The sequence below is a fragment of the Lytechinus pictus genome, chromosome 5, assembly GCF_037042905.1.
Source record: "Lytechinus pictus isolate F3 Inbred chromosome 5, Lp3.0, whole genome shotgun sequence".
Classification (NCBI taxonomy): Eukaryota; Metazoa; Echinodermata; class Echinoidea; order Temnopleuroida; family Toxopneustidae; genus Lytechinus; species Lytechinus pictus.
The window spans coordinates 43,884,195-43,911,021 of NC_087249.1; the positions used below are offsets into that span (position 1 = coordinate 43,884,195).

Genomic DNA, 26,827 nt, shown 5'->3' on the forward strand with positions numbered 1-26,827 from the left:
GTGAGTATCACACAGAATTGAACAAAATTAATCGCATTATGAAAACATTTAATATTTTTCCTACACCCAATCCTATCCCATGAGGTAGGTGTAAATTTGAAAGTGGGGGCCGGGGGCACAGAGAAAAAGGGCACTTCCTCTTTTGATAAGGGCACTTAAGGCAAAGAACAACTTTTAGTGTGCAATAAAGATGTTAAGATAGGGATGTCTATTTCACAGAATTGGAATTTGAATTGCACAAGTAGAACTTACACGTGCTGTGGAGAAATTGGACAGTATAGGAGAGAAATGGGACAGTGTGTCCCATTTCTAATCCTTAATAACAAAAAGAAATACAAATAAAAAAGGCAGTCACTGTTTCTGACCTGTCTTTTATCAAACAATTTTATTTTCAGAAAGTTTGCATATGTTACTAAATAGCATAATTAGAGGACCTATAGCTACCAGATCTGTGTGATACTTGATATTTTACTCACAAGAAACGATGAAAAGGTACGCTAAGGGGTATAAAAAAGAAACTCGTTTATAACTAACCTGTAGAGTTGTAGAGTAGCTGATATACAGTATCTGTTTTGAGCCGCTATGCCTATATATAGGCACACCTTTTTAACCAGCGCTTGCTGATTGGCTGGTTATTTTTTTTAGAAAAGAGTGTCCCATTTCTCCCCATGCATGTCCCATTTTTCCCCACTCTCCCCAACTGAAATATTATGTAACCCCGCCCCCCCAAAAAAAAGTAGCTTAGGACCACCCCCTAAAAACAAAAACTCACAGAAATAAGCTTTTAGTGGCCGATCAAGGAAAATATGTGTATGAAATATCACTATGGTATGAAAATATTTTCCTGCCCCCCCCTATATATTGGCAAAACAAAAGCTGGGTCAATATTCAATTCAATTCCATTTCCATTCAAAACATAATACAAAGTAATATAAAGTTATACAAATTAAGTACAATTTTACAGACGAACATTCTTACTTCGTAAAACAAAAAAACAACAACAGTATATTGAGCATAAATGGAAATGTCACTGGGATCCGCCGGCCTGATGTTACCATAGGCACTCATTAAAGAATGACTTTCCGTCAAAAAATTCTGGAAAGTGCGCCCAGGCAAGCGACATCTAAAAACTATAAGGGGCAGGCCTGGGGCGGATCCAGGATTTTCCATGGCGGGGCACATAATATATTTCCGTTGAAAATTTTGACAAGAAAAAGAAAAAAAAAAGTTTTTCACCTAAAATCTGAGGTTATTTCGTCAGCGGAAAATCTGAAAAGCAAAAAAAAAAAAAAAAAAAAATGGAGGGGGGGGGGGTGGACTCTAGCTACCCCTATATCTGTCTGGCCCGCGCCCTAATGATATAGCCGCCACGCACTTGCTACGCTGTTGATTCGCAATCGCACCTCGATATCGACTAAATACCGGTACCGGTACTTGGCACTAATCTCATCCTAGATCTTTGGTCGTTGGAAATTTGAAGAAACACGTGAGATATTAAAGTTAAAGACATGTTCGAGATATGCAGTCGTAAAAAGAACTATCAGAGAAAATAAGAAACAAGTGCATGGCTTGGTAATTATAGTCTTTCTGACCATCTCTACCAGTTCCTCTCTAATTTACTAACAACATCAGTGCCCTACTGAGTACTTCGACACCCGAGACTTGAGCTGACATGGCTGAGGAGGCAGAGCCTGGCCGCCGGAGCTGCGGCGGGCCCGGCGGTAAAGAGAGCCCCTTGGTTCTCAATTCTCTGGTCGATCTTCGAGGCCAATAATACTGTATCATGTATGAATGATTTGTTAAAATATTAAAATTGACATAGTTCATATCGTTTGTAAACAAAGTGCGTAGCTTTAGGTCCCCCAACATTAGACGACAAACTTAGAGTGAGCTAATCCAGGTGGCCCGAGGAGGAGGGGTTCTTTTTAATAAAATAAAAAAATTATTTGGCAACCAGTCAACTTGACTATTTTCCTGGAATTTTCAAGTTTTATTTTTAACAAAAATTGGCAATAAATACAGCGAGCCAAATAAATTTGGTCCTCCAAGTGACCAAAATCAAGGAATTTAACATTTTTTGTTCACGCCCTCTTTAGAACAAAAATGTGAAGCGTGGTGTCCAGTGGGAATTTTTTAGCTAAGTTAAGTATAGAGGTAAACAATTCTTTTATTAACATGATGCTTTTGCTAGCCTTCAGCTTAGATTAGACTGAGGCCGTGTTAATGTTATGTGAAGCCCGGGGGGGGGGGGGGGGGGGAGGTGGGGGCAATCAAATATATTCCTGTACACATGCGGGACAAAAAAAAAACATGTTTAACCCTAAATAGACTGGGCTATTTTGATGCCTAAGAAGACTGGGGCCTGTTGCATGACGAGATGAGCGATACGTAGGAACGTCCTAGGACCATTCTTCCGAGATAGGAAGATTGGCGACAAATCAGCGCTTTCCGTTTCACGAAGGCAATTTTGTCTTCCAAGTCCGCGACATCGTTAATTATCGATAGTATCGGAAAAATATTTAGTCTTCATCGTCACCTGAACCTTTTATTTCTGAATGACGACTTTACATAAAATCCGATATTTCAATAAAAGGAGATCAAATAATGTTTTATTTATTACTGATAGTAGAATTGATGTATGGAGCTTACTTTATGAGGTTAAAAGAGAAAAAACTTTAAAGATTCACAAACATAACTAAATAAAATCGAAATTTTCATTATTTCCCTTATTTAGAACACGGTGTCTTTTTAGAGACACCTTTTATTGATATTTCAACGAAAGAGACCCTTGTCCGACATAAAAATTGATTTAACTAAGTAATTTCGACATTTATTAGTTCAATATTCTGTATTTTTATAGAATACTTGTATATAATGATAATTTTGCAAATTATGCGTTAATATGTTATTTGTTGAGGTAAATATAGGGTTTGAATGGAGTAAACAAAATCAACAGTGTCTGATTGTAAGAGACTAAAAAGGAAAATATGAGAGGCTGCGTGTGAAAAATCTAATTTATTTATTTTATTTGTCAGATATAACGCAAGAAATACAAATGTGAGTGTTTAGAGTATAAACATACCTCAGTTGCATGATGAGTAACAGAAGAAAATGAAAATATGAAAATTGCTGCAAACATGTCCAAGTGGATAAAGTAGTAAATTGCAATAATAATTAAAACATAGAAAAAGGTGTGAATCAATCTGCAACGGAAAAAATACTTTTACAGAAATAATGCTAAATATGACAACGATCATAAACGCTGGTCATATTTAAAGATGATCACTTAATTTATGGAAGTTTATATAAGAATATATGGTTTAAGAAATAACATTAAAAAATATATATGTTCAACATTTCAAAGTTAAGGAGTATAGAGATTATTTGCTTTGACATAAGGGCCGAAAGGGGCCTACCCTAAGATTTAAAATGCGCCTCTTCGTATGGACTTTCCATAATCTTTTCTTTAATGAACTTATCTTCATTTGTAATGATTGTGATGGATTCGTAATCTATAGGCTTAATCTGTATCTTAAATTCAATATTAGCTGCAGGTTTTTTTTTTTTTTTCACTGTTTCAAATCCAACAATTAATTTTCATTGATTAAAATAAATCTCAGCAAAAAAAAATTATTATAATGAAAATAAAATAAAAATAAATAAATGATTTAGCATGTTTAACATCTTAGTTTTTTTTTTTTTTTTTTTTGCTGAATGTTATTGAACACGTTTTTTACCTTCCATAATTTCTTTTAAAGAAATTTGTTTTTTATCTATAATGAGAAAGCATGAGGGGTCGGCTAAAGAGATATAGTGCCGCCCATTTCAAATATTTCAAGTTTATTTTTTTAATAGAAAAGGGGTGGGGATAAGACGGAGGGAGAATAGAAGAAAACTTATTTTAGAAAATATTTGGCCCTATACATTACCCCCGGGAATATAATACATGTATCCCGGAGAAGTTAAAATGACATCCGTTTTTGGTCGTCCTGCCGTGCAAAAAGACGACCTGAAATTGATGACAACTAGCCCCCATATAAAAAATAACTTGGCGACATCCCAGATAAAATGCATCAGAGTGCAACCAAAAAAAATGTTTAGAGGTGATATGTCAGTATGGCTTGCCGTAAATGCATTTTCTCTCAATGCCGACGGTGGCGGGCGGTGTGCAAAGACAGGGCAAGAAGATCATGCCTACGTAGGACATGTCTGGAGGTGTCTTTCCAAGGACCATTCTTCGTATCGCCCAAATCGGCTTTGTGAAACAGTTGAGCGATATCGCGTTCTTACGTAGAATGGTTCTACGAAAGACCCTTTCATGCAACAGGCCCCGGGGGGGGGGGCTGATTCAGCCCCCCCCTATGATCTCGGCCGTCGAGTGCGCGATCGCGACGAAAATTGGCACGGGCATTACCCATGGCATAATCTCCAAGACTGTAGGATCAAATTTTCCGAAAAATCTCATAATTCATTAATTATGCTAATTTATGCGTAAAATCAAAGATTGGCTCTAATTAACTAAATAAGGCCTCTAAACTGCTAATTTTTCATTCACAGACTCTTTGAAGGATTCTGATCAAATGTAATTTAAAAAAAATTTAATATCACAATTCTTTTCTTATGTATTTTATTGTTTTTAAAATTTCTTATGTATTTCTTTGTTTTTCGACTTTTTGTCTTTTATTGTTTTTTCAATGGAAATCGTCCGCTACATTATTTTTACCATAAACAAGATGAAATTAATTGAGTTTGATTAGTAAAATTGAAAATAATGATACATTTATGAATTTTGGCTAAAAAAACAATTTGCATTGGATTTGTACACAAATTCACGTTTTTGAGCAATTTCGGGTCGACATGCACTTACAAAAAGTTGCGTAATTTTGGAACCACGTACCCGGGCGTCGCAAATTTGGTCTCAAAAGTTGCGCAAGACTTGAAAGAAAAAAGTCAAGGAACGGCGCGGCTCCAGCTTTTCGTGTTACAGATTTATCGCGAAAAATGTCGAGGGGGGGGCTGAATCAGCCCTCCCCCCAGTCTTTTTAGGGTTAAAGGTGTGTTTTGTCAGTTTTGGACGAATGCACTCTTGAGGGTATCAAAAACACAAACTGATTTTCAGTAAAAAGGTATGTGGTTTTGAAAGACCAGTCAATGGTCAATTGCGGGGTCAAACATATTTTTAGGGTATGTTATTTTCCAAAGCTTTTTTTAAAAGACTAGATCTAGCCAAACATGATTAGGCCTTTCAGGGTATTTTTTTCCAAACCGTTTTTTTTTAAGACTAGGGGCCAAAGTGTGTAAATAAAAGTTACTTTACACACAGAGAGAATCCGTTTAGGAAGTGTTTGGAAATAATTTGGTCACGCATGTGTACAGCAATACATTTGATTAAAAAAAAAAGCTGATGCCTGTGATTGATGCCTGATGGGAAATATTTTGGGCCAAGGGATCTGTACTCTAGGGAAGTAGGATTGCCTGATTGATAGAAATTAGTGACAAACCTGTGTCTCTAACACCTTTTTTGGTGATTTTTGTGCCACTAAAACCTGTCAATTTTGATACTTATTTAGATTTATTCAAATAATGTTTGGCTTCATGACTTTTACATTAATTGTGCTCTCAGGGTCATGTGCACTTTTACACAGATTTGTTTCGTTAACCTTTCTTGCAGAAGATGAATGAGGTGATGAGAAATGCAAAAACTTTCCTTGGATTAGTGCAGACTGCCAAGACCGATGCTGCTGCACACTGGAACCAAGAAGCATTCCAAAGGGCCATGAAGTGGGCAGAATACTTTGAAGGGGTAAAAACTAATTCTCAAAAACTTCAGTCTCTGTTGTTTGGGTTCACAATACAGCATACTGTCCCAAATGTCCCTCTCATAGACCGGGTAATAATTAACAAATTCAAGTTTTGTTATGAAATAAAATTCACATATTTAAAAAGCCCAATTAATTTTGTCATCCCTGTAAAAATATAAACATGTCTCACTTCACTGGTTTTGAATTCATAAGCCCATATATGTATGTAACAGTTATGTGGTTGACAGTCCATTCCAATTTTGATAATAGGAAATGCACACAGATGGAGACAAAAGGTCATACCTAGTTTTGCCCGATTTAATGTTTAATTTTTTTTTACAAGTGAATTCTTGTTTTCATACTGATTAATTAATATGTTTTAAGGTCAATTAATTCACCTGTTTGAATAAAAAAATATTTATTTATCATTCTGAAGGTTTACAAGAAACTAGAAACCAAGGTAGACGTGGAAACTAAATTCAGCAGAGGTCTAGAGATCATTAGCAGTCAGGCTGGTGCATGCCCTGGACCTAGTCCTGTGACCTTTGCAGATCTAAAACACTCCAGGAGAATGCTCCTAAAGGTAAAATTGAAACCATCTGTAAATAATGTGAGACCTCTCCAAAATGGGGCACCCTTAGTACAAAATTTATCACTAGGCAAAGTAAGCATAACCAGACAATCACAAAAACTGACATTTTCACATCGATTTGAACCCCCATGATGGCATCTAACTCCCATCCAGCTAACAAAACAAAATGGCAATATCAAATCAGACCAACAAAACTCCACAAAAATCTGAAAGTTGTACAGTAAAATAATTTTGTGATCGATATTTCCTTTCAGATTTTGCTTCAGAATCCCTACCTTAGTGGGGAGATTTATTCTTTGGTACTGGACAGCTATACAGGTCTACCATCTACCCCTGACGGATTAGGAGGATCAGAAATGCTTATTCAGGTTGGCCATCTTTTTATTTCGATTGACTTTTTCAGACCATGTTTTAACCAAGGGGACAGTGTCAATTTCACCCCTCCCCCTTCTTATCTCTGTTGGGAATGTAAAAAAAAAAAACAATTTCTCATAAACGGTGATACTAAACACTATTTTAGTAGTGTTGACAAGCAAATGTTTTTTGTTTTTTTTTAGTCTGACATGATTTTACATGGAACCAAACGGCAGTTTATAATCACTCGCGTCGCGTGCGGGCTCGTAATCACTCGCGTTTTGAATTTTTGGCGATTTTTTTTTATTTCGGTGCGATTTTTTTTAACGATGTCTTCAATGGGACAGACATGCAGGGAAAATAAAATGAAATTGAAATTCGAGTTTCGTTTTAAGCCGGCAATTAAGTGCCTTAAAATAAAATGTACTCTACTACTGTTTTAACATAACAAACAAGCAAATCAGCCATGTGGCTCAACTAACTTGGAATAGATCCGGACTTCTACTGTGTCTTATGTACGAGGACTCCGAGTCGGAACTTGCCATATCTGCCACATCGATATTACATCGTATCATTCCCATATGCGGACATGCCTGCATGCAATGGCCCCAAGGCGGCCGGACCCGGCCGCGGTCGGACACGACGTGCATCGGTAGCATGGAGCAAGCTAACGTGAGTCGAGCTAAGTTAGATCCCACGTTATATATGAGGCGCCGATTGTACCAATATTATATAGAACAATTATTTGTTATATAATCATTATTCATTAAATAATAACTATTATTTATATATAATTTACATTCTATTTGTAAATGATTACTATTATATAAAATAACATTTCTAATTATTTATATATAATTCCAAGTAATACTTCATTACTTGTAAATAATAATAGTTCGACATTCCATTATTTATAAATAATGATTATTTGTTTTTCATTATCTATAAATAATAATTTTTGCGTTTCATTATTTGTAAATAATGACACTGCATACTTCATTATTTATGAATAATTGCAATTCGTTTTTTTATTATTTATAAATAAGTTTGTCGAGTTTTCTATTATTTGTAAATGATAATTATCTATAAACAATGCCAGTGCACATTTTTTTATTTATAAATAATTTGTTGAGTTTCCCATTATTTATAAATAATGAAAATTCATTGTGTTTCATTATTTATAAATAACATTTTTGTTTGAATATCCCATTATTTATAAATAATCATTATTTATAAACGATTTTTACAGTTTGCCATTATATACAAATAATCGTTATTCATATACAAATAAACATTATTTATAAATAATAAAAAACAAATAATCATCATTTATAAATAATGAAAAACAAATTATCATTATTCATAAATATTGAAAAACAAATTATCATTATTCATAAATAATGAAAAAAAAAATCATTATTTACAAATAATTAAAAAGAAATAATCATTATTTATAAATAATGAAAAACAAACAATCAGTATTTATAAATAATGAAAAACAAATAATCATTATTTATAAATAATGAAAAACAAATAATCAGTATTTATAAATAATGAAAAACAAATAATCATTATTTATAAATAATAGAATGTCGAACTATTATTATTTACAAATAATGAAGTATTACTTGGAATTATATATAAATAATTAGAAATGTTATTTTATATAATAGTAATTATTTACAAATAGAATGTAAATTATATATAAATAATAGTTATTATTTAATGAATAATGATTATATAACAAATAATTGTTCTATATAATATTGGTACAATCGGCGCCTCATACATAACGTGGGATCTAACTCAACTCGACTCATGTTAGCTTGCTCCATGCTACCGATGCACGTCGTGTCCGACCGCGTGTCCGATATGGCAAGTTCCGACTCGGAGTCCTCGTATAAGACACAGTAGAAGTCCGGATCTATTCTAAGTTAGTTGAGCCACATGGCTGATTTGCTTGTTTGTTATGTTAAAACAGTAGTCGAGTACATCTTATTTAAGGCACTTGCCGGCTTAAAACGAAACTCGAATTTCAATTTCATTTTATTTTCCCAGCGTGTTTGTCCCATTGAAGACACCGTTAGAAAAAAAATCGCACCGAAATGAAAAAAAAATCGCCAAAAATAAAAAAAGCGTGTGATTACCAACGCGACGCGAGTGATTACGAACGCGAGTGAATATAATAAGCCGAACCAAACATGCACAGTACTGTTGGCTCTCAACAATCATTTCAAGAAACTTTAGTTCAATAGGGGATGGTAGCTCCCGAGATGATTTCGAGGAAGGTTGTCCTTTAATCATGGGTGACGCACAATTGCATGCTTCATAGCATCTGGTACCACACCTTGGGGGTGTTTCATATAGCTGTTGGTAAGTTAAGAGCGACTTCAAGAACGACTGGTGATCCTTTCTTACACGCTAAACCATTGCCAATGGACATTTTGGTGTATACCATCTACCAAAAGAAAGGATCACCAATCGTTCTTAATGTCGCTCTTAACTTATGAACAGCTTTATGAAACACCCGCCTGATTGAAGATTTCTATTGACAATATCTGTTAATGTTGGGAGCAATGCTGATGAACATTTTTTTACAAAGCCAAAGATATTGTTATAGGCCCGTATTCTGAACTCTGGTTTAAATTAAACCCTGGTTTAAAGTTGCGGTTTAATTATGGAGAGCCAATTGGAGCACAAATCCCTAACAGTACCCATTCAATTTATGAACTCATGACATCCAAATTGTTCATAATTGTCTGGGAATGATAACTGAAGTATTTTCTTCATAATGAAAGCAAAAGGAAACAAAATAGTAAACAAAGAAATATACAATATAAACAGAATTTTTGAACTTTTGGCCTCCCATCGTTTTAGCACAGAGTTAGACCGTGGTCTAAGTTAAACCTGACTTCAGAATACGGGCCATTGGGTCCAAAATCAGAATGCAGGAAGAATTAGAACTTGCTTTACAAATACGCTTTCATCACTTCGTCTTCAGTGACACCATCAATTTCAGCAAAAGAAGCATTAAAACTCTCAGAACTTGAACGGACATTTCTTACACATTTCAATTCATCCTATGGTTTCTTGAACCACAGACCATTCTGTGCTCAGAGGGGGGTGTTTCACGAAGAGTAAAGTGTGATTTAGAGATGTGCTTAAATTAGGCCTGGGTCGGAACGGACGGAATCCTGGAATCCATTCGATGTGTGTGGATTCCGGTTTTGTTTTTTCCATTTCAGTATTACGATAAAACAATGTAAAACATAACAAATAGTTTAACATTCTTCTTCTAAATATCTTAACATAATTATCGAGTACGTTTTATTATTCAGTCTTACCAATTATAACCCAGGTTTCTTTGTTACATTTCAGGTGACCACCGGAAAAAATATGAGAAGACGGAAAAAACTTGCCGATGTTTACATGGCCATCTTGTTCTCTTTGTTAGTAGCTAAGCTACGAGGCGCATATAGAGGGCGGCAGACTCTATATGCATCTCGTAGTTTAGCTACTAACAAAGAGAACAAGATGGCCACGTAAACATCAGCAAGTTTTTTCCCGTCTTCTCATATTTTTGTTATACGCCCGTCGCTCGGTGTCCGTCCGTCTGTCCTTCCGTTAACTTTTCCTTGTAAACACGATAACTTCAGTTTGACTTAACCTAGGCTCATATAATTTGGTGTGTATGATACTAGCATGGATCCCAGGTAGCCTATTGATTTTAGGTCAAAAGGTCAAGGTCACAGTGATATATTTTCATCTTACCCTTCTGCATTCCTTGTAAACGTGATAACTTCAGTTTAACTTAACCTAGGTTTATATAATTTGGTGTGTATGATACTAGCAGCGATCCCAGGAAGCCTATTGATTTTTAGGTCCAAAGGTCAAGGTCACAGTGACATGTTTTCATCTTACCCTTCTGAAGTCCTTGTTAACGCAATAAGTTCAGTTTAACTTTACCTACATGTAGGCACATATAATTTGGTGTGTATGATACTAGCATGGATCCCAGGAAGTCTATTGATTTTGAGGTCGAAAGGTCAACACCGGCAGATTACGGAACAAAACAATTCCGACATGACTCGGGCTTAGCTTAAATGCTGACATGCACATGATATATATAACACACTTTTTAATGCTCATTAGTGTGCGTCCTCCAATAGCATAACTTGATCAATGTGGTGATGCCTTTTACACTGCATGCAACTGGCAATTTAAGTGCGAATGCAAGTCCCTCTTTTTGTGAAATGCCCCCAGATCCAAGGTTCTTTTGTTGGTAACCACCAAGTATTTTTCATCTTTTAGGATGCAGTTGAGTGTGCCCATGCCAAGGCAAGAAGAGAATCCCTTCTCAGGATCAAAGCTCTCACTTCACAAGCAGTAGCGAGGATGAACAAAAGATCTTGTACAGGTAATTGACCACTGCACATTTCTTTTGCAATGACCAAGCCCACCCTAATCAGCCAATCCAGAGTCTGACTTTTACAAGGTGTGAATTTACCCCCCCCCCCCCCAAAAAAAAGGGGAAAAAAAATCACTGATACTCGAAGAGCAATTATCTCCTTAAAAAATTTGACAAGCAGGAACAAAAAAAGTTGTCGCTCCCAAATGAAGATATTTTACAGGATGCGCAATGAAGGCATTCTACAGGGTGCACCATTCTATTTTCAAATTTTATCCACGCTTCCTAATAATAAAATGGAGGTAAAAACTATAAATTCTTATTTAAAAAAAACTACCATTTGATAGTTATCAAGTATCAGCAAATGAATGGGTGTAATTTCTGTTCACTAGGTGAATGTCAGAAGTCATCTAGGGGCCAATGGACTGATGCCAACTGGGGAAAAAAAAAAAAATGTTGGGATTTTGAACTTTTGAAGATAGTTTTAAAATTATCATTTAGGATATTGTATTAAACACGGATATACTGTTTAACAAGTTCCATATCAGGAAATTTCAGATACAAAGGTCATTTTAGATCAATAATATACAAATAATGAATGTTTATGAGTGCAATGGACAGAATACTTCATGAGGTGAATGATGAAATGAAATGAACGAGGCGTAGCCGAGTTGAAATGGATCATTATTTATCTTTCACCGAATGAAGTATTCTGTCCATTGCACGAATGAAAAAAAAAATTCATTATTTGGTTTATATGACACATAAAACTTGATTTTTTTCATATGAAATTTATAGATTTCGATGCAAAACATGCTCATGTAGTGCGAGTTCGGTCTGTTGATTGTTACGTCGTTACAACATGCGCACTGCTGGTGCCTGCAGCTGCAGTCATGGTGCGCGCGTGCAATGGACAAAAATCGTATGGATCCAAAATTGCACGATGAATGGATCCAAAATTGCACGGTTGATGACGTCATTGCAAAATGGGCTGAATGAACGATATCAAACAACCAATCAAATCACAAGGATCTATCTAGATGTCATTTAAACTTTGATAAGAATTGTTATCTTGTTCAAAATCACATTGAATGGAACTTATATGAGATAATAAGAAATACAATTTTTTTTGTATTTTTTTTTCCACCCAACATGTTTTTAGGTAAGCTTTGCTGCTATAATGTTGATATACGTAATGCAGGTGGGACTGCCAGAGGCATTCAACTTGTTTTCTATATAAATCATGATTTGTTTTTAATCGGGGGGAGGGGGAGCTGGGTGGGTCATGAAGACAAAATTATTACATTTTGCTTTTTCAGATAACCTTCCTTGGTGACTTAATGTCGGAAGCAAAACAAATCCACGGTATAATATCTGAGTGCCTTTGCATCTTTTCGTACAGGTGATGTTGTAAATTGTGATAGTGTGACCGATGTCGGAATCCAAACAGATGCTTGTGTTCTCCACCAACATCTCCTACGTCATCTGTCAAAGAACCCTTCATTGCAAAGGTAACTATATTATCGACACAAGGGGAAACCCTTAGTCCATACGCCATATACAGTAGTGCTAAAAAGTTGGCGAACCCCATCAGAAATGTTGAATAGAGCATCTTTCTTTCACCTTTTGCGAAATCTCACACCATCGCACTCATGCCTTTCGCTATTTGTATACCATCAAAATGGATCACTTTTTTTCATCTATTCAGCTGGTTTTGGACAAGGTGGGTGTTTAACAAGTTGTTCATGAGTTATGAATGATGTTACCAGGAATTGGTGTTCCCTTTATTTAGCTAAATGATATACATGTATCCCTGTATGGCTGACTTTCACATAGTCCTTCTTGTACAACGCCTTCTTAGCTTGTTGTATGGAGCAAATGGGAGGCTGAATGTCAAACATTCGTACGGTTGCACACACAACGTACCATCCAAAATGTACCGTTGCACGGCTTTAGGAGGTGACGTCACAAAACGATTTAATTCATTGCGCTCAGTAAAAAGATGAAGGTGCATTATGCGTATAGCCTGCTGGCGAAATGTGCAATGCTGCCCAAGGTCATGTGTCCTTGTGGGATTTTGCTTTTCGCTTTCAATATTTTTGCTCCCTTTTTCATAGATTACTGCAGAGAAAAACTCTTTTTTTCATATTTTCGCTAGATTCCGAGGCGTTGTACAACACAAATAGCGAATATTCATGTTCGTGCAATGGTGCGAGATTTCGCATTCGGTGAAAGAAAGATATGCTCTATTCAACTTGGCTAAGGCCTCGTTGAAACAGTTTTTGAAACACCATCAATGATAGATCTTCACAGAGATATCTGCTTAAGTGTCCAGTTGTTCAGACCAAGTTCTATGGGGAGAGGTCATTTTGTCCTGCGGCCCCTAAACTTTGGAATACGATCCCTTCTTCCGTTAAGGAGGCATCTACATGCTCTGCATTCAAAAGTCGCCTTAAAACTTATTTGTTTAAGCGGTTCTATGATTGAGACAGTCTACATAATAGCTTTGATCCTCTCTCTTCTTTGTCTATTTTTCTATTAAGCGCATAGAGACGCCCATGGGTAGTGATATGCGCTATATAAGCAACGTCGTATTATTATTATTTAGACAACTATATGATTAAGAGAATCATGTGAACTGCCACCCCCAAAATCACAAATGAGTTGCCCAAAATGAATTTTGAGATTTTCATTGAGCTTTAATCTTCAGAAAACCTGTCAAAATTGATAATTGATAACCCACACAAACCTATGATTCAAAGTGGAAGAAATTCAGGGACAGTTTCAAAAACAAGGAGAAAACAATGTTTGAAGTTCGTGCTTCACTCAAGCATGAGATGTCATGTGCACACTGCACAATCTCAGAGAAATTTTCAAGTAGTCCAGGGAAAAAAGTGTTAAAGAAGCTCTTATACGTTGACAGTATAAAGAAGAAGAATTGCTCTTTAAGATAACTGCTCCTAATGTTTTCTTTTTGAAAACCAAATTACAATTTGGGTAATTTACAGAGAACCTTTCCTGGTGACTTATTGTTGGTTTTTGGGTGACTGGTTACATATGAGGTGCGATAGCTCAAGTCAGAACGGGGGTTTCGGATTCCGGTGACCTGGGTTTGATTCCCACTTGGTGCGCTAGTGCCCTTTGGTAAGGCATTAATCCTCATTACCAGGTCCCTTGGAGAGGACCTTAAGCCGTCAGTCCTCTGGTTGCTTGCTTACAAGCATTCATGCGTTCTTAGCAGGTAAAAAATCACCACCATGGGAGGAGAGACCTGTGGGTCACAGTTCTGTGTGCGTGCCCTTCTCGGCGACCCAGATTGGCTGACTCCTCCAAAAATTGCGCCTTTGAATGTCTTATGGCGTTATACAAATGCTGTGCATCATCATCACCATTTACCATTTGTAGAAATGCATTTCTATTTGACTGAAAATGCATGCCCTAGAGCCATGAAATGGAAAGTAACAATCTTCTTTCATCTTTCTTGTTCTTTTGCAGCACACTAGATTACTTACATGATAAATTGGAGGAGATAGCTCAAAAGCCCGATGGAATGGTAAGGACCATAAGGCAGATCATGGGGGGGGGGGCAAGGTGGCGCTGCCCCTTATTGTGGATGAATGAGGATGGAGGGGGGATTAATATAAAGAAGAAAATGGAATAATAAACACAAGAGGAAGAAAAAAAAGTGAATGATAGATGGGGAGGGGAGAATAGAAAATATTAATTTTCATGATGCTTTATAAAATTCTATGATAAAATTTTAGTTTGCACTTTACGTTTGCATTATTTATTTAGGCTTAACCCTAAAAAGACTGGGGGGGGGGGGCTGATTCAGCCCCCCCCTCGACATTTTTCGCGATAAATCTGTTACGCGAAAAGCTGGCGCCGCGCCGTTCCATGACTTTTTTCTTTCAAGTCTTGCGCAACTTTTGAGACCAAATTTGCGACGCTCGGGTACGTGGTTCCGAAATTACGCAACATTTTGTAAGTGCATGTCGACCCAAAATTGCTCAAAAACGTGAATTTGTGTACAAATCCAATGCAAATTGTGTTTTTAGCCAAAATTCATAAATGTATCATAATTTTCAATTTTACTAATCAAACTCAATTAATTTCATCTTGTTTATGGTCAAAATAAAGTAGCGGACGATTTCCATTGAAAAAACAATAAAATACAAAAAGTCGAAAAACAAAGAAATACATAAGAAATTTGAAAAACAATAAAATACATAAGAAAAGAATTGTGATATTGAATTTTCTTTTAAGTACATTTGATCAGAATCCTTCAAAGAGTCTGTGAATAAAAAATTAGCAGTTTAGAGGCCTTATTTAGTTAATTAGAGCAAATCTTGGATTTTACGCATAAATTAGCATAATTAATGAATTATGAGATTTTTCGGAAAAATTGATCCTACAGACTTGGAGATTATGCCATGGGTAATGCACGTGCCAATTTTCGTCGCGATCGCGCGGTCGACGGCTGAGATCATAGGGGGGGGGGGCTGAATCAGCCCCCCCCCCCAGTCTTCTTAGGCATCGAAATAGCCCAGTCTATTTAGGGTTAAGAGACCTTATTTTTTGTAAAAATGAAACTAAAATGTACCTAAACTTCACTCTTTATGACTGACTACCCCTGCCAAAAAGAAATTTTTGTTCTATTGAAGAAAAAGTTTGTGAAATTCATGAGTATTCATGACATCAAACTTAAACTTAAAAAAAAATATTGCCAAACTTATAAATTTAATAACAATCATTTCTATCAGCTTTTGATGAAATTTACAGCATTTCTCCTCATTGTAATGTATTTTCCTTACAGTGTGCTGATATATTGAACTTTCAGTTATTGAAATTAAGATGTAAACAACCCCCACATCACTTTCCCAATTGAAAAATAAAGTGATATCATTTCCCAGAAAATCATGCTAAATATTTTTTGCTCTCTCTCTTCATCTTGTTCTCGCTCTCTCCCTTTCTCTCCCTCTCTCACCCCCTCCCCCATTCTCACTCTTTTGCTCTTTCCCTCTTTCTCTGTGTCTTGTTTGTCCATATATCTTGCTATAATTGTTTTTTGTAGGAAATCATCTCATTTGCTGAGTCTCATCTTCCTTACCAGGGAAACAAAGAAGAGGGGGATTTGCCTGACCTTTCAACGGAAACCCGATGTAAACAGTTACTTACCGACTGGCTACTCAGGAGAGCGAATGCTACCTCAGCAAGTAAGATCAAAGATGACAGAAAACCCCCCTAAAGTCATCTAAAGGTGAGCCACAGATGGATCGAGTTAGAATTAGAATAAGCCATGGTTGATAATGATGATAATCTGGTATTTATAATGTGCTTAAGACATACATTGTAAGTTCTTACAGATTTATTTATCATTGGATTCAAGCTGCCATTTTTGCACACGATGTATGCACATCCTCCACTCCCTGGGGAGTATTTCAGCGAGTGGCAATTCAGGCGCACACAATACTGGACAAGCTACAGTGACGTCCACGTCCTACCAGGTTCCCTTTTAGCACCTGGGTGGAGAGTGGCAGTGTAGATTAACGCCTTGCCCAAGGATGCCAGGCTGCGGTGGGATTCGAACACATGATCTTCTGATTAGAAAGCGAGAGTCGGAACCACTACACCGCAGATTTGATGGAGTAAGAGAGAAAGTGAATGCAGAACAAATGATAGATGTGGATTCATAGTGCTGGTGAAATTGACCAAAGTGCAATCACATATTTTGTATTGTATAATAATGAAATGCAACATTTATAATAGCGCTTTAAAATATGAAGTTTCTAAGGGCTGCGTACTATTACCCCGTCTTAAGCATTCAAGGAATTCTGTGCTACCTGGTACCCATTTACAACACCTGGATGGAGAGTGGCCAATGTAGATAAACGCCTGGCCAAAGAACGAGAGTGTCATGTTGGGATTTGAACCTCGGACCAGTTGGTTCAAAGTCTGGAGACTTATCCAGTGAGCCACCCGTCTTACAATCCATCAGTGTCATATTTTTTTCTACAGGAAATTTGCAAAGTGTCCTTTGTAAACAAAGGAGATCACACCACATTGTCAAGAAATCAATGAATTTATGGATCTATACATTCATATCTAGAATTTTTTTTAATAAACATGCATTTTATATGTTGACTTTGCTGGCTTTCCATAGTTGTGATTGATTGGATCAATTGCAACACTTTGTAAGACGGGGCCCAGACCTCTATGTAATGATTTGATGAATGCAGTCCTCAAGAGCTTGGTTTATGTACATGTAGCATTATATCGCCAAAGGTAACATCACTGTGATGTTGCTGATGAAATGTGCTATTCTCTGACAAAGTATCACGGCGGGAATTTTTTATTTTTTTAATGTTTGCATCTATAACTGGCAATTTTTTTTTTTTTTTTTTTTTTTTTTTTTTTTTTTTGGGGGGGGGGGGGGGGCTGTTTTTCATAACCTGCATATATCTGCTGCATTGGGTGAGCTTTAACATTGCAGTGAAGAGGGATTTATCAGGGCTCTTTTGAGAGGTTTGGGGGTGAAATGGCCCCAAGCCCCCCTTTACAAGTTTTTCCCTGATCTACAACCAGGGCCACATTTTCTATTATCTTTGACACGTTTACAAAGCCTATTTGTACATTTGCTCTTAGAACAAGCACAGCCTTGAGCAAGGTATGTAACATTTTCTCTTATACGATGAATGCTTTCTTCTGTATCCGGAATGATATACATCTTGCTTTGTTACATCATATCAAGGTAAATGTTTGGGTATATGAAAATCTTAGAATTGACTTCATCCCATACTGTGAATATCCAACAACTCCTTAACCCTTTAGCACCTACAGATTATATGCATAATGGGCAATCTCTCACTGGAGGAAACAATAAAACTGGTAATAAGTAGGCATTGTTCCAAACAAATTGAAACAGTTTCTTATACATTCACTTTCGTTCATTACAAGTTATATTTATTTTGTAGCATAGGACCTGCTGAATAGAATGGTACATAGCAGAGTTCAATCAGATGTACGAATGTTGACCTTTGACCTTTGGATAGTCAACAAAAAGAAGAAAAACTATATATTTGCAATGATACCATCTACAGAATCATCTACAGAATAGATGATTGATTATTAGAAGTGAAGATGACCTTTTGAATCAATCATGGTTCAAATTTGAAACAAATATTTGTCAATATATGTATACATACTACGAAAGATAAACAATGCATTAGTCTTCAGTCAAGACTTTTCCCGGAAGTACTGAAAAAAGTAATTATGACATAAATGAAGATTAAAATCTGCTGAATTACACTATGGGAGAAACTTTGGTCTCCTTTCCTCTTATACAAACACACACATACATTCACAAACAAACAAATGCACAAACAAATAAACAAACAAACAAATAAACAAACAAATAAACAACAAATAAACAAACACACAAACAAACAACCAAATACATGTACAAACACAAACATAATGTGCCTTATAAATATGACTCTATTCTAAACGTTCAAAATCATTCAGTTTACAAATGTTCAAGCATTCTGAAAAAGATAATGTCTAAACGATGTTATGCCACTGGTTGAAACACGGGTTTTTGCATAGATTCAGTCTGCATCCCGTGCACCCAAACTTTGTCTGAACACTTTCACCACTTGGGGCTTTCCTCCCAGCCTTCTTACACTGCATGCAGACTTTCTTCCTGTCGCCGAATGCCACAAGACTGTGACCAATGATGACATCCTTTGCCACCACCTTTTCAATGGGACGATCACCATCAGCACTTGAACGACGCTTACGAGAAGAAAATCCATCCCCAAGCTGATGGATGAGGGCCAACTTGAACGCTTTCAGGGACCAACTCCTGCAATTTGAGGGATGCGGTCTCGTTGAAAGTTCCCACAGAATGTATGCATTCACCATGGCAATGTTGAGGAGGCCCCACATGAGGTACTTCCACCACCTTCTTCCCGTCCGGCCAACATTGTAATAGCTTCTTAGTTGATCAGCGTGATCAACACCGCCCATCTCAGCGTTGTAATCCTGAATGACCGATGGGATTGAGATCCTCTCATCTCTGCGAAACTTTGTACGTGACTTCTGCCCATCAGACCCATCGTTGTTCGTGGAGATCAGATACACGTCCCTCTTGTCCTTCCATCTTGTGACTGTAACCGCGTTCCTGGCCCACTTCACGTTGTCATACTTTTCTAGCCGAACTTGTTGTAGCTCACGTGGGATACCAACGCGATCCTTTCGGAGGGTACCGCAGTAATAAGTGTCTGCCTGAAGGAGGTCTTCAACGAGGGGCAGAGATGAAAAGAAGTTGTCAGCGTAGACAATGTGATTCCGTAACAGATACTGGTTCAGTAGCCCCATCACCACCGTATACCCCAGGCCAAATTGTTGAACAAGTTCAGCGTCCATTCCCCTGCCTGTGTACACTTGGAAGGTAAGGCAGTATCCTGTCTTCGAGTCACACAGGCACCATAGTTTGATGCCCCATTTCGTTGGCTTTTTTGGCATGTATTGTTTCCATGCCAACCTCCCATTATATTTGATCATCGCTTCATCCACCGAGAGGGTCTGTCCTGGCACAAACATGCTTGAGAAATTCTCTTGCAGAACATTTACAAAATCCCTAACCTTGTGAATTTTATCATCTTCCTCATGCCGTTCGCGGACATTACTGCAATGGAGATATTGACATAGTTTCTCGTAGCGGTTTTTGGTCATCAACTTTGAAATGTACTCATTTCTGAGGGCCTGATCTTGTGACCAGCAATCATTGTATTCAGCTGTCCTTGTTATACCCATGAGTGTGTTGATTGCAACAAAGGCCATCATTTCCTTGTCATTGGTTGGGGTCCATGCAGGATCTGAAGAGGCGTATTCGTCATTGTTGTCGGCATCTACTGGGGGCTTCTTTGTAGCTGCATTTATGTTTGTGTTTCTAGCTAACATCTCAAAGAAATCCTCCCCTATCACACACTTTAGATAGTCTAGTTCTGGAGCATCATACGGAAGATTGCATTTTGGTCCGCTATTTTCCCCGTAGGCACCCAAGTTGACATCTGGAATGTTGTTGGACCATCCATCCGGTGGGTTTGACATTCGGCGCTGTCCTGGTACCTGACGAACTTGTGGCGCATCCGCGTTATCAGGATTGTCGTTCACGTCAATGAAAGCCCCTCCATCACCATCATCAGTTTCATCATCATCACCAGTATCCTCATCATGTCCTTGGTATTCGACAGGTTCGTCAACGGTAACTCCATCGCTGTCGTCTTCCTGAAGAAAAAAAAACAATGTCAATGAGTCAAACAATCACAAACACAGTGTCAGTCACAGTTCAGAATCAATCAAAACATTCAAAATAAAATCATCATAATAAATACAACTCTCAAACTTTATTTACATGCGAAGATGAACTGCTATTTGCTCTAAAATACACATAAAATATACGTAAATAAGATCAAAACATTATAAAAATCGTCTGCAGAGCGAGAAGGAATAGAACTAAAAGCAAAAGTTCAGGTTTCAGCCACCCCAGTCCCACGCCTTCAAAAAAATGTAAAGTATTATTGACAGAATGAAAATATAACTAAAATTTTCGCAAAATCTAGGATAAAATATGTCAAAAATTAATTCCAACTCACATCTGAATCGTCGATATCGACTTCGATGTCACTCTGTGTGATATCCAACGTTTTGATGAACTCTTCATCATATAGCAACGCCCGAGCTTCTTCGGCGGAGTAAGTGGTTTTCCGGGACGTGGACGCAGCCATCTTTGCTGAGATCGACTGCGCAACAGTCTGGAACTTGCTACACACCGTTGCGTGTCAATCGTTTTTTCTCGAAAATACTCAATAGGAGCATACACTTTTCTATGCGGATTTATACAGCAGCCAACCTATACAGCATGCACACGCAATATTAGCACGGCAAATCATTCACAAGAGATACTATAGCGCAGGTAAAACGCACGGGCGGTTCAGGGCGGTTCAGTGTGAAATAGGAAGGGCGGTCTCGGGCGGTTTAGGTGCTAAAGGGTTAAGCAATACAGTTCCAAAGCTGAATTAGAAGATGACAGATCATATTCACCCTTCCATGAAACGAAACGTACTATATGAAGAGCCTTATGATGCCTTGACATAACATCAGAATCATTAATATACTATTGTACAATAATAGAATTGAAATTAGTTTTAGTTTCATTTATTTCACATCTCTCATAAAATTACAATGTATAAACGTATTCATACAGATATACACCATATATAAGGGATAAAAGGTTTGACTTAAAAAAAAACAACAACAAAGAAGAAAAATGTATGAGAAATCAATTTTATAAAAGTGGATGGATAGGAGTGAATAATATTAAGTAGCAGTGTATGTGGAGGATCACCAATAAGCCATTGGCCTGTCTAGGCTGATCCCTAGTATACTGCAAAAAATGAAAAAGATTAAATAATTGTGAAGGCAAGAAGGCTTAACATTTTGATATATGCACATAATGCGGTGATAAAAAGGACCTTAAGCCGTGATCTGAATAAGCATTCCATTCGGTTTGAGCCAAGTGACCTTGTGTACTACTGCAGCATCCAGCTATAAACTGTACACTTTGGAAATTATTAGGAAGGTGATCTTTCCTATATGTGCAGAGTATGAAACAATATCACAACCTGATGTGATATATAAAACCTGCCGACTCTTTTGAACATTTAACCGTTCACTAATTAAACATGCCAAATATGAATTATACATGTAGTCACGTGCAGATGCTTTTCACCTTTGGCTCTTGTACAATATTGCACTCATCTTAATCCCCTTCACACTTGTGAGTGCATATTAAAGGCCTCCAGGTGTTAAATGTTCTGGGCAAGTATCCCCAGCCCATTTCCAAGTTTGGTTTTGGGGCTTCATTTCCTGTTTGATAGTTCCCATGTTCCTTGTGGTCTGCCCCTTTTTCGTTGCCCTTGAGTTGTCCGTATTGCACAGTGACATGTTTATTACCAAAGTGCAAGGGAATTCCTATCATACCTATATCTCGATCAATAGAATATATATGAGAATATTATTGCATGGAGTATCATGTACATGTAACCAAATCTGTGTGTCGCTTTCTTTATGATTATGGACAATATTATGGTGATCAGTGCCATGCTCACCAACTGAAACCCTTGTCCACTGACTAGAATGCTCAATTCCTCCATAAATCCTCCAGAAGTAATGAAAACTTGACTGCCATTAGTTTCATTTTCAATTTTCCCAGTAAAGTTATTTGACAAATAGCGGCATAAGCTGTGTCTGTTCTGGCGAAATTTAAGAAAATTATTCCATTGGTTTGCAAGATGAACATTGTCATCTCGTGACTCGTAATAATAACCTTCGGTTTTATCTCTTCTACGTTTTACAACTTTTGGTGAAATATCCTGTGCTCCTACTTGACTGAAGAGGCTCCTGATTTCTTTTATATTAAAAGAAAAGACCACAAAAAAGACCTAGCTACCAGAAATTGTGCATATTCGTCAAATGTTTTCAGATTTCTTGAGGGAAAACTATATGTTATATTCATACCTTCTGCAATCACACATCTATTGGACACAAACTTGAAAGATAGGGATACTACGTGTATTTCATAATTTGATGAATATCTTTTGTTAAAAAATCATAAATTACTGATTTTGTACCTTTGTGTGATAAACCTTCCTGGCTACGAAGAGCCCTGCGGTATCCTGCGAATTGTCAAAGTTTGGAAATGGAGTTTTAGTCTCTTGAGAATAAACCATTGACCTTTTGTAGCAGCGGGTAATAACTTTAATAAGGTCCTTCTCCTTTTCAAGATCGGTTACTCTTTTCTGCCGTAATTTTTTTAAGCAAATGTACCGAAAGTCTACTTCATTCTGAATGGATCCAACTTCCACCATCTCTACATGATGATCTACAAACATACAAAAGCCATCGTCACTTATGTCATTTCTCAGTCTCTGTGAAATCCATTGACATTCGACAGTGAAAAAGACAAAAATATCTGCACAGGTGATCGTTGGTAGGACCTCTCAGATCAACTTTCCAAGTGACGAGTTTCCCGTTCAAGTCTCTCACCGAGCCATCCGCTGCCGTTACTCTACGGTGCTTCTTCCCATACTCCTCCCGGTCACAAGGCTCAATAACGCTGTACATTTCAGCTGCTTTCACTGCCAGTGAGTCGAGTTCACGCTTGCGTTTTCCATGGCAAGGAATGCCTCTTTCTGTCAAAAATGCTTTCAGCTTGGGAACGGTCACTCGAGAAGCTATGAGGGCCTTCCATGACAGTGGGCAATAAATTTCAAGTACTGTTTTCAGCGTTGCCGTGCAGTAATTACTGATGCTGTACAAAGAGAAAGCAGCTGCACGATAAACGCTATGGCAATGGCCCGCACCGGAAGTGATCGAGTCCCAGAAGTGGCAAGAAATCTCCTCTTTGAAAGCCACCCTTCTCTCTTCAACGGGGACACCGTACATTTTGCATGCAGTGTCCATGCAAGAGGACAGAATGGTGGGGTCGATCGGTTGCACTTCTTTGCGCTGGCTTAACCTGTTTGTTTTCCCCGTGCAATTGCTTTGGATTAGGATCTCATCCAGTATTCGACGCTTCAAAAGCTCTCGGGCGAAGACTGTCATGCTACTGCACTGACTTTTCAGTAGTATGAGTTCTTCACCGGTGAGCTCTTTTGCTTCATCCGTTCCGACTCCATCCCCACCGTCTCCCCTGTCCCCCTCCTGTTCCCCCTACCTTCCCCACCCCCAACTGGCCCCCTCCCACCCTCCGCGATATAAATGTAGCCACATCCGGGTTCTTCTTGCGTATTGGCGATAGCGAGAATTGGAATCCTCTTTTTACTGTTTTTTAACAGTTGAATCATTGAGAATGCTGATCTTACAGAAAGATTCACATGAATCTCTACTATTTCCCTATGTGCTGGGGAAGTTTGAAATATTTGACACCTTCTAATACTGATTTAGATTTAAAGCTAGGTGTTATTGTGCTCTCTTCTGATTTTACAAAGATGTATCTCTTTGCAACATGCATCACTATATTCAAGAGGATTTCATTGGCAGATTTGCCGTCAGATAGAAATAAATATCCTCATGTAAACTGCCTCCTTAGATATGTTGTATTTAAGAACCTGAAAATCACCTTTACTCTGAATATCTTGAAAAGTGGGCAATTTTCTGCTGATATTTGCTTTCTTGCATTGGTGATTATTTGAAGGAGTCACACTGTAATCATTTATATGATAACTCCATACTTTAGATGAATTCAATTCCTCAGAAGCGTGTTTGGGTTGCTGGGCCATAATGGATGTGCCGTGGTAACTTTGCAAGGAATCTGCCACTACTGCAGCAGAAGAATCTAGTTTATCAATATTATCTACAGAACCACACGTTGAATATGAAAGGTCCAGGTTGGATAAAACACCTGGACCCTGTCGGATATCTATAATCTTGAATTCTTTGCAAAAATCTTACGAAAGTATCATCAGAGTGAGGCGGTCCCAATCTAGTCATTCTTTCAACCAACTTTGTTGAATGTGAATAACTTTTAAATACATAGCGATAACAATCTGGAAAGGATAGTTGTTTTTTCTCATCAGGAACAAAGATATTCTCCTCAAATCATTCAGTCCTTTGCCGTGAATTACCATCAAATTGTTCATCCTGAGGATCTTTCATTATTTGAATAATTGAAAAAGTCAATGGAAAAAGAGAGCTCAATAACATGTAGCCTAAGCTAGGAAGTGGAGTTTGAACTCTCCATAGTTGATGTCATCCAGACCGAGATCAAACAAATCATCTGGGCTTTTGATAATCTTGTTCTCTCCACTGTTCATCTTGTATGAGATGAGCCCATTCCTACTTGAAGATATGAGGGTTTAGATTATCCTTGATTGCTTCGAAGCAAGCCTCTTGTACTTGGGGTTTCTTTCATAACCTCTTCTGAGCCTTCCACACTTTCTACAGGGAACTAATTCTTGTAGCAAGACCTGAAATTGAGTGGGCCAGTTCCAGAATCTTAAGTCTTTGACAGGCCACTTCCATGAAAAACCTCACACAAGCACCCTTCAAAGATGATGCACAATAATAATCTCGATAAAGATACAAATGCAAATGCTGTAGTAGACCACAGAAGGCCCCAATTTCTCACACTATCTGTTAGATGTAGATGCAAGTTAGCATTGAATGTAGCCTCTTGCTTGTCAATGATTTTTTCAAAGTGTCTCGCTAATATTTTATTTATCAAAATTGCTTTCAATCGCATTGAAAGAAGAATTTTGTGAGACCTTGATAGCCAAATTGTTCACCTTTCCCCCTTTTTGTTTTGTCTGTCTATATGCCATCACAGTGGCGTGGAGGCCTCGATACCAATTTTGGAAGGGTTTAGATACTAGGATCTTCCCCTGTGCTTGATTGTTGCTTTCACTTACTCCTGAAAATCTTAAACAACAGTTCAAATTACTTGGCAAATTCGGGTCTTGACTCTGGGTAATGCGAATCGATTAGTCTTCTTTTCAGTTTGTAACCATGTTTCGTCTTGATGTAGTATGATGTTGCTATTGTAACCTTCGTTACTACTTGAATTTGACCACCTTGGCACTCCACAGAAGATTAAGGGAAATACATTTATTATCATTTACAAGTTCAACATTCTGGTTTTTTCTCCTCTTCCATCTTCCTTTCCGTACTCTCCTCTTCAATCTTCTTGATCTCCTCCCTAAGTCTCTTCTCCTCTAGTCTTTTCTTCTCTGACAGCTCCATCTGTTTTGCTGCCTCCAACTTCTTCCTTTCGTCCTCCAACCATCTCTCCTCTTTTATCGTCTGTTTCTCTTCTTCCAACCTCTTTCCCTCCTCGTCTAACCGTTTCTCCTCTTCTCTCTCCCTGCTATCCTCCAGTTTTCTGCGCTCCTTTACGATCTCCTCGTCTAATTGGTCCTCCAACCTACTCCTACCATCTCTCTTCCAGACTCTGTCTAGAGCGTCTTCCCTCGTCCCCAATTTTCTCCTGTCGCCTCCTTTCCTCTTCAATTATTTCCTCCGCCTCTATTCCTCTTGTCTTTTTTTTCCTTCTCTTCCTTCCTCTCTTGTTCGATTTCTTGCCGTCTCCTCTTCTCAACTCTTTCCTCTATTCCTGTTGGTTCTGCTCTTCCACCCCCTCAGGCATTGTTGGGCTAGAATGTAGGTTTTCTACCTCTTCAGCATGTCCCTTATGATGTCGCTTATAGTGCTGTCTCGTATTTTCTTGTTTATCTGTTTCGTACTCGCATCTACCACATCTTACAAGGTAAGTTAGATGGTGCACTCTCCTTAAGTGATAATTCAATTCAGGATATGACGTGAACACCCTCTTACAATTGTTTATCATAATGTTAAGTCTTATCTGATTAGTCAGTACCTAAATGTGGACTGACTTGGGGACACACTACAATATTTCTTAATTACAATGAAATACCAGGAAAAATTTCAATTCTAACACAAAACCAAGTGAGCAGTTGACCTATGTGAGCACAAAGCCTAGACCCTTTTAACTCATCATGTACTCCTCAAGAGTATTACGCGAAGACGTACCGGGATACTCCCCACACTTGACCCCGACATTTATAATATCATTGCTATCAATGGCTAACT

At 37.7% G+C, this 26,827-nt stretch overlaps 2 protein-coding genes across 2 annotated transcripts; one reads left to right on the plus strand and one right to left on the minus strand.

Annotated features, from left to right (window-relative positions):
- The first annotated feature begins 1,395 nt into the window (after positions 1-1,395).
- LOC129260190 (uncharacterized) lies at positions 1,396-17,299 on the plus strand. Its single transcript, XM_054898218.2, has 8 exons — positions 1,396-1,572; positions 5,672-5,803; positions 6,238-6,384; positions 6,648-6,761; positions 11,059-11,164; positions 12,558-12,666; positions 14,651-14,708; positions 16,230-17,299. The coding sequence occupies exons 2-8, from the start codon at positions 5,675-5,677 to the stop codon at positions 16,401-16,403; spliced, it is 837 nt and encodes a 278-aa protein (XP_054754193.2). The 5' UTR covers positions 1,396-1,572; positions 5,672-5,674; the 3' UTR covers positions 16,404-17,299.
- A 1,416-nt stretch (positions 17,300-18,715) lies between these two features.
- On the minus strand, positions 18,716-20,946 carry LOC135154196 (piggyBac transposable element-derived protein 4-like). Its single transcript, XM_064099516.1, has 2 exons — positions 20,815-20,946; positions 18,716-20,446 (listed from the first exon to the last, which is right to left on the minus strand). The coding sequence occupies exons 1-2, from the start codon at positions 20,944-20,946 to the stop codon at positions 18,716-18,718; spliced, it is 1,863 nt and encodes a 620-aa protein (XP_063955586.1).
- Between the last annotated feature and the right edge of the window lie 5,881 nt (positions 20,947-26,827).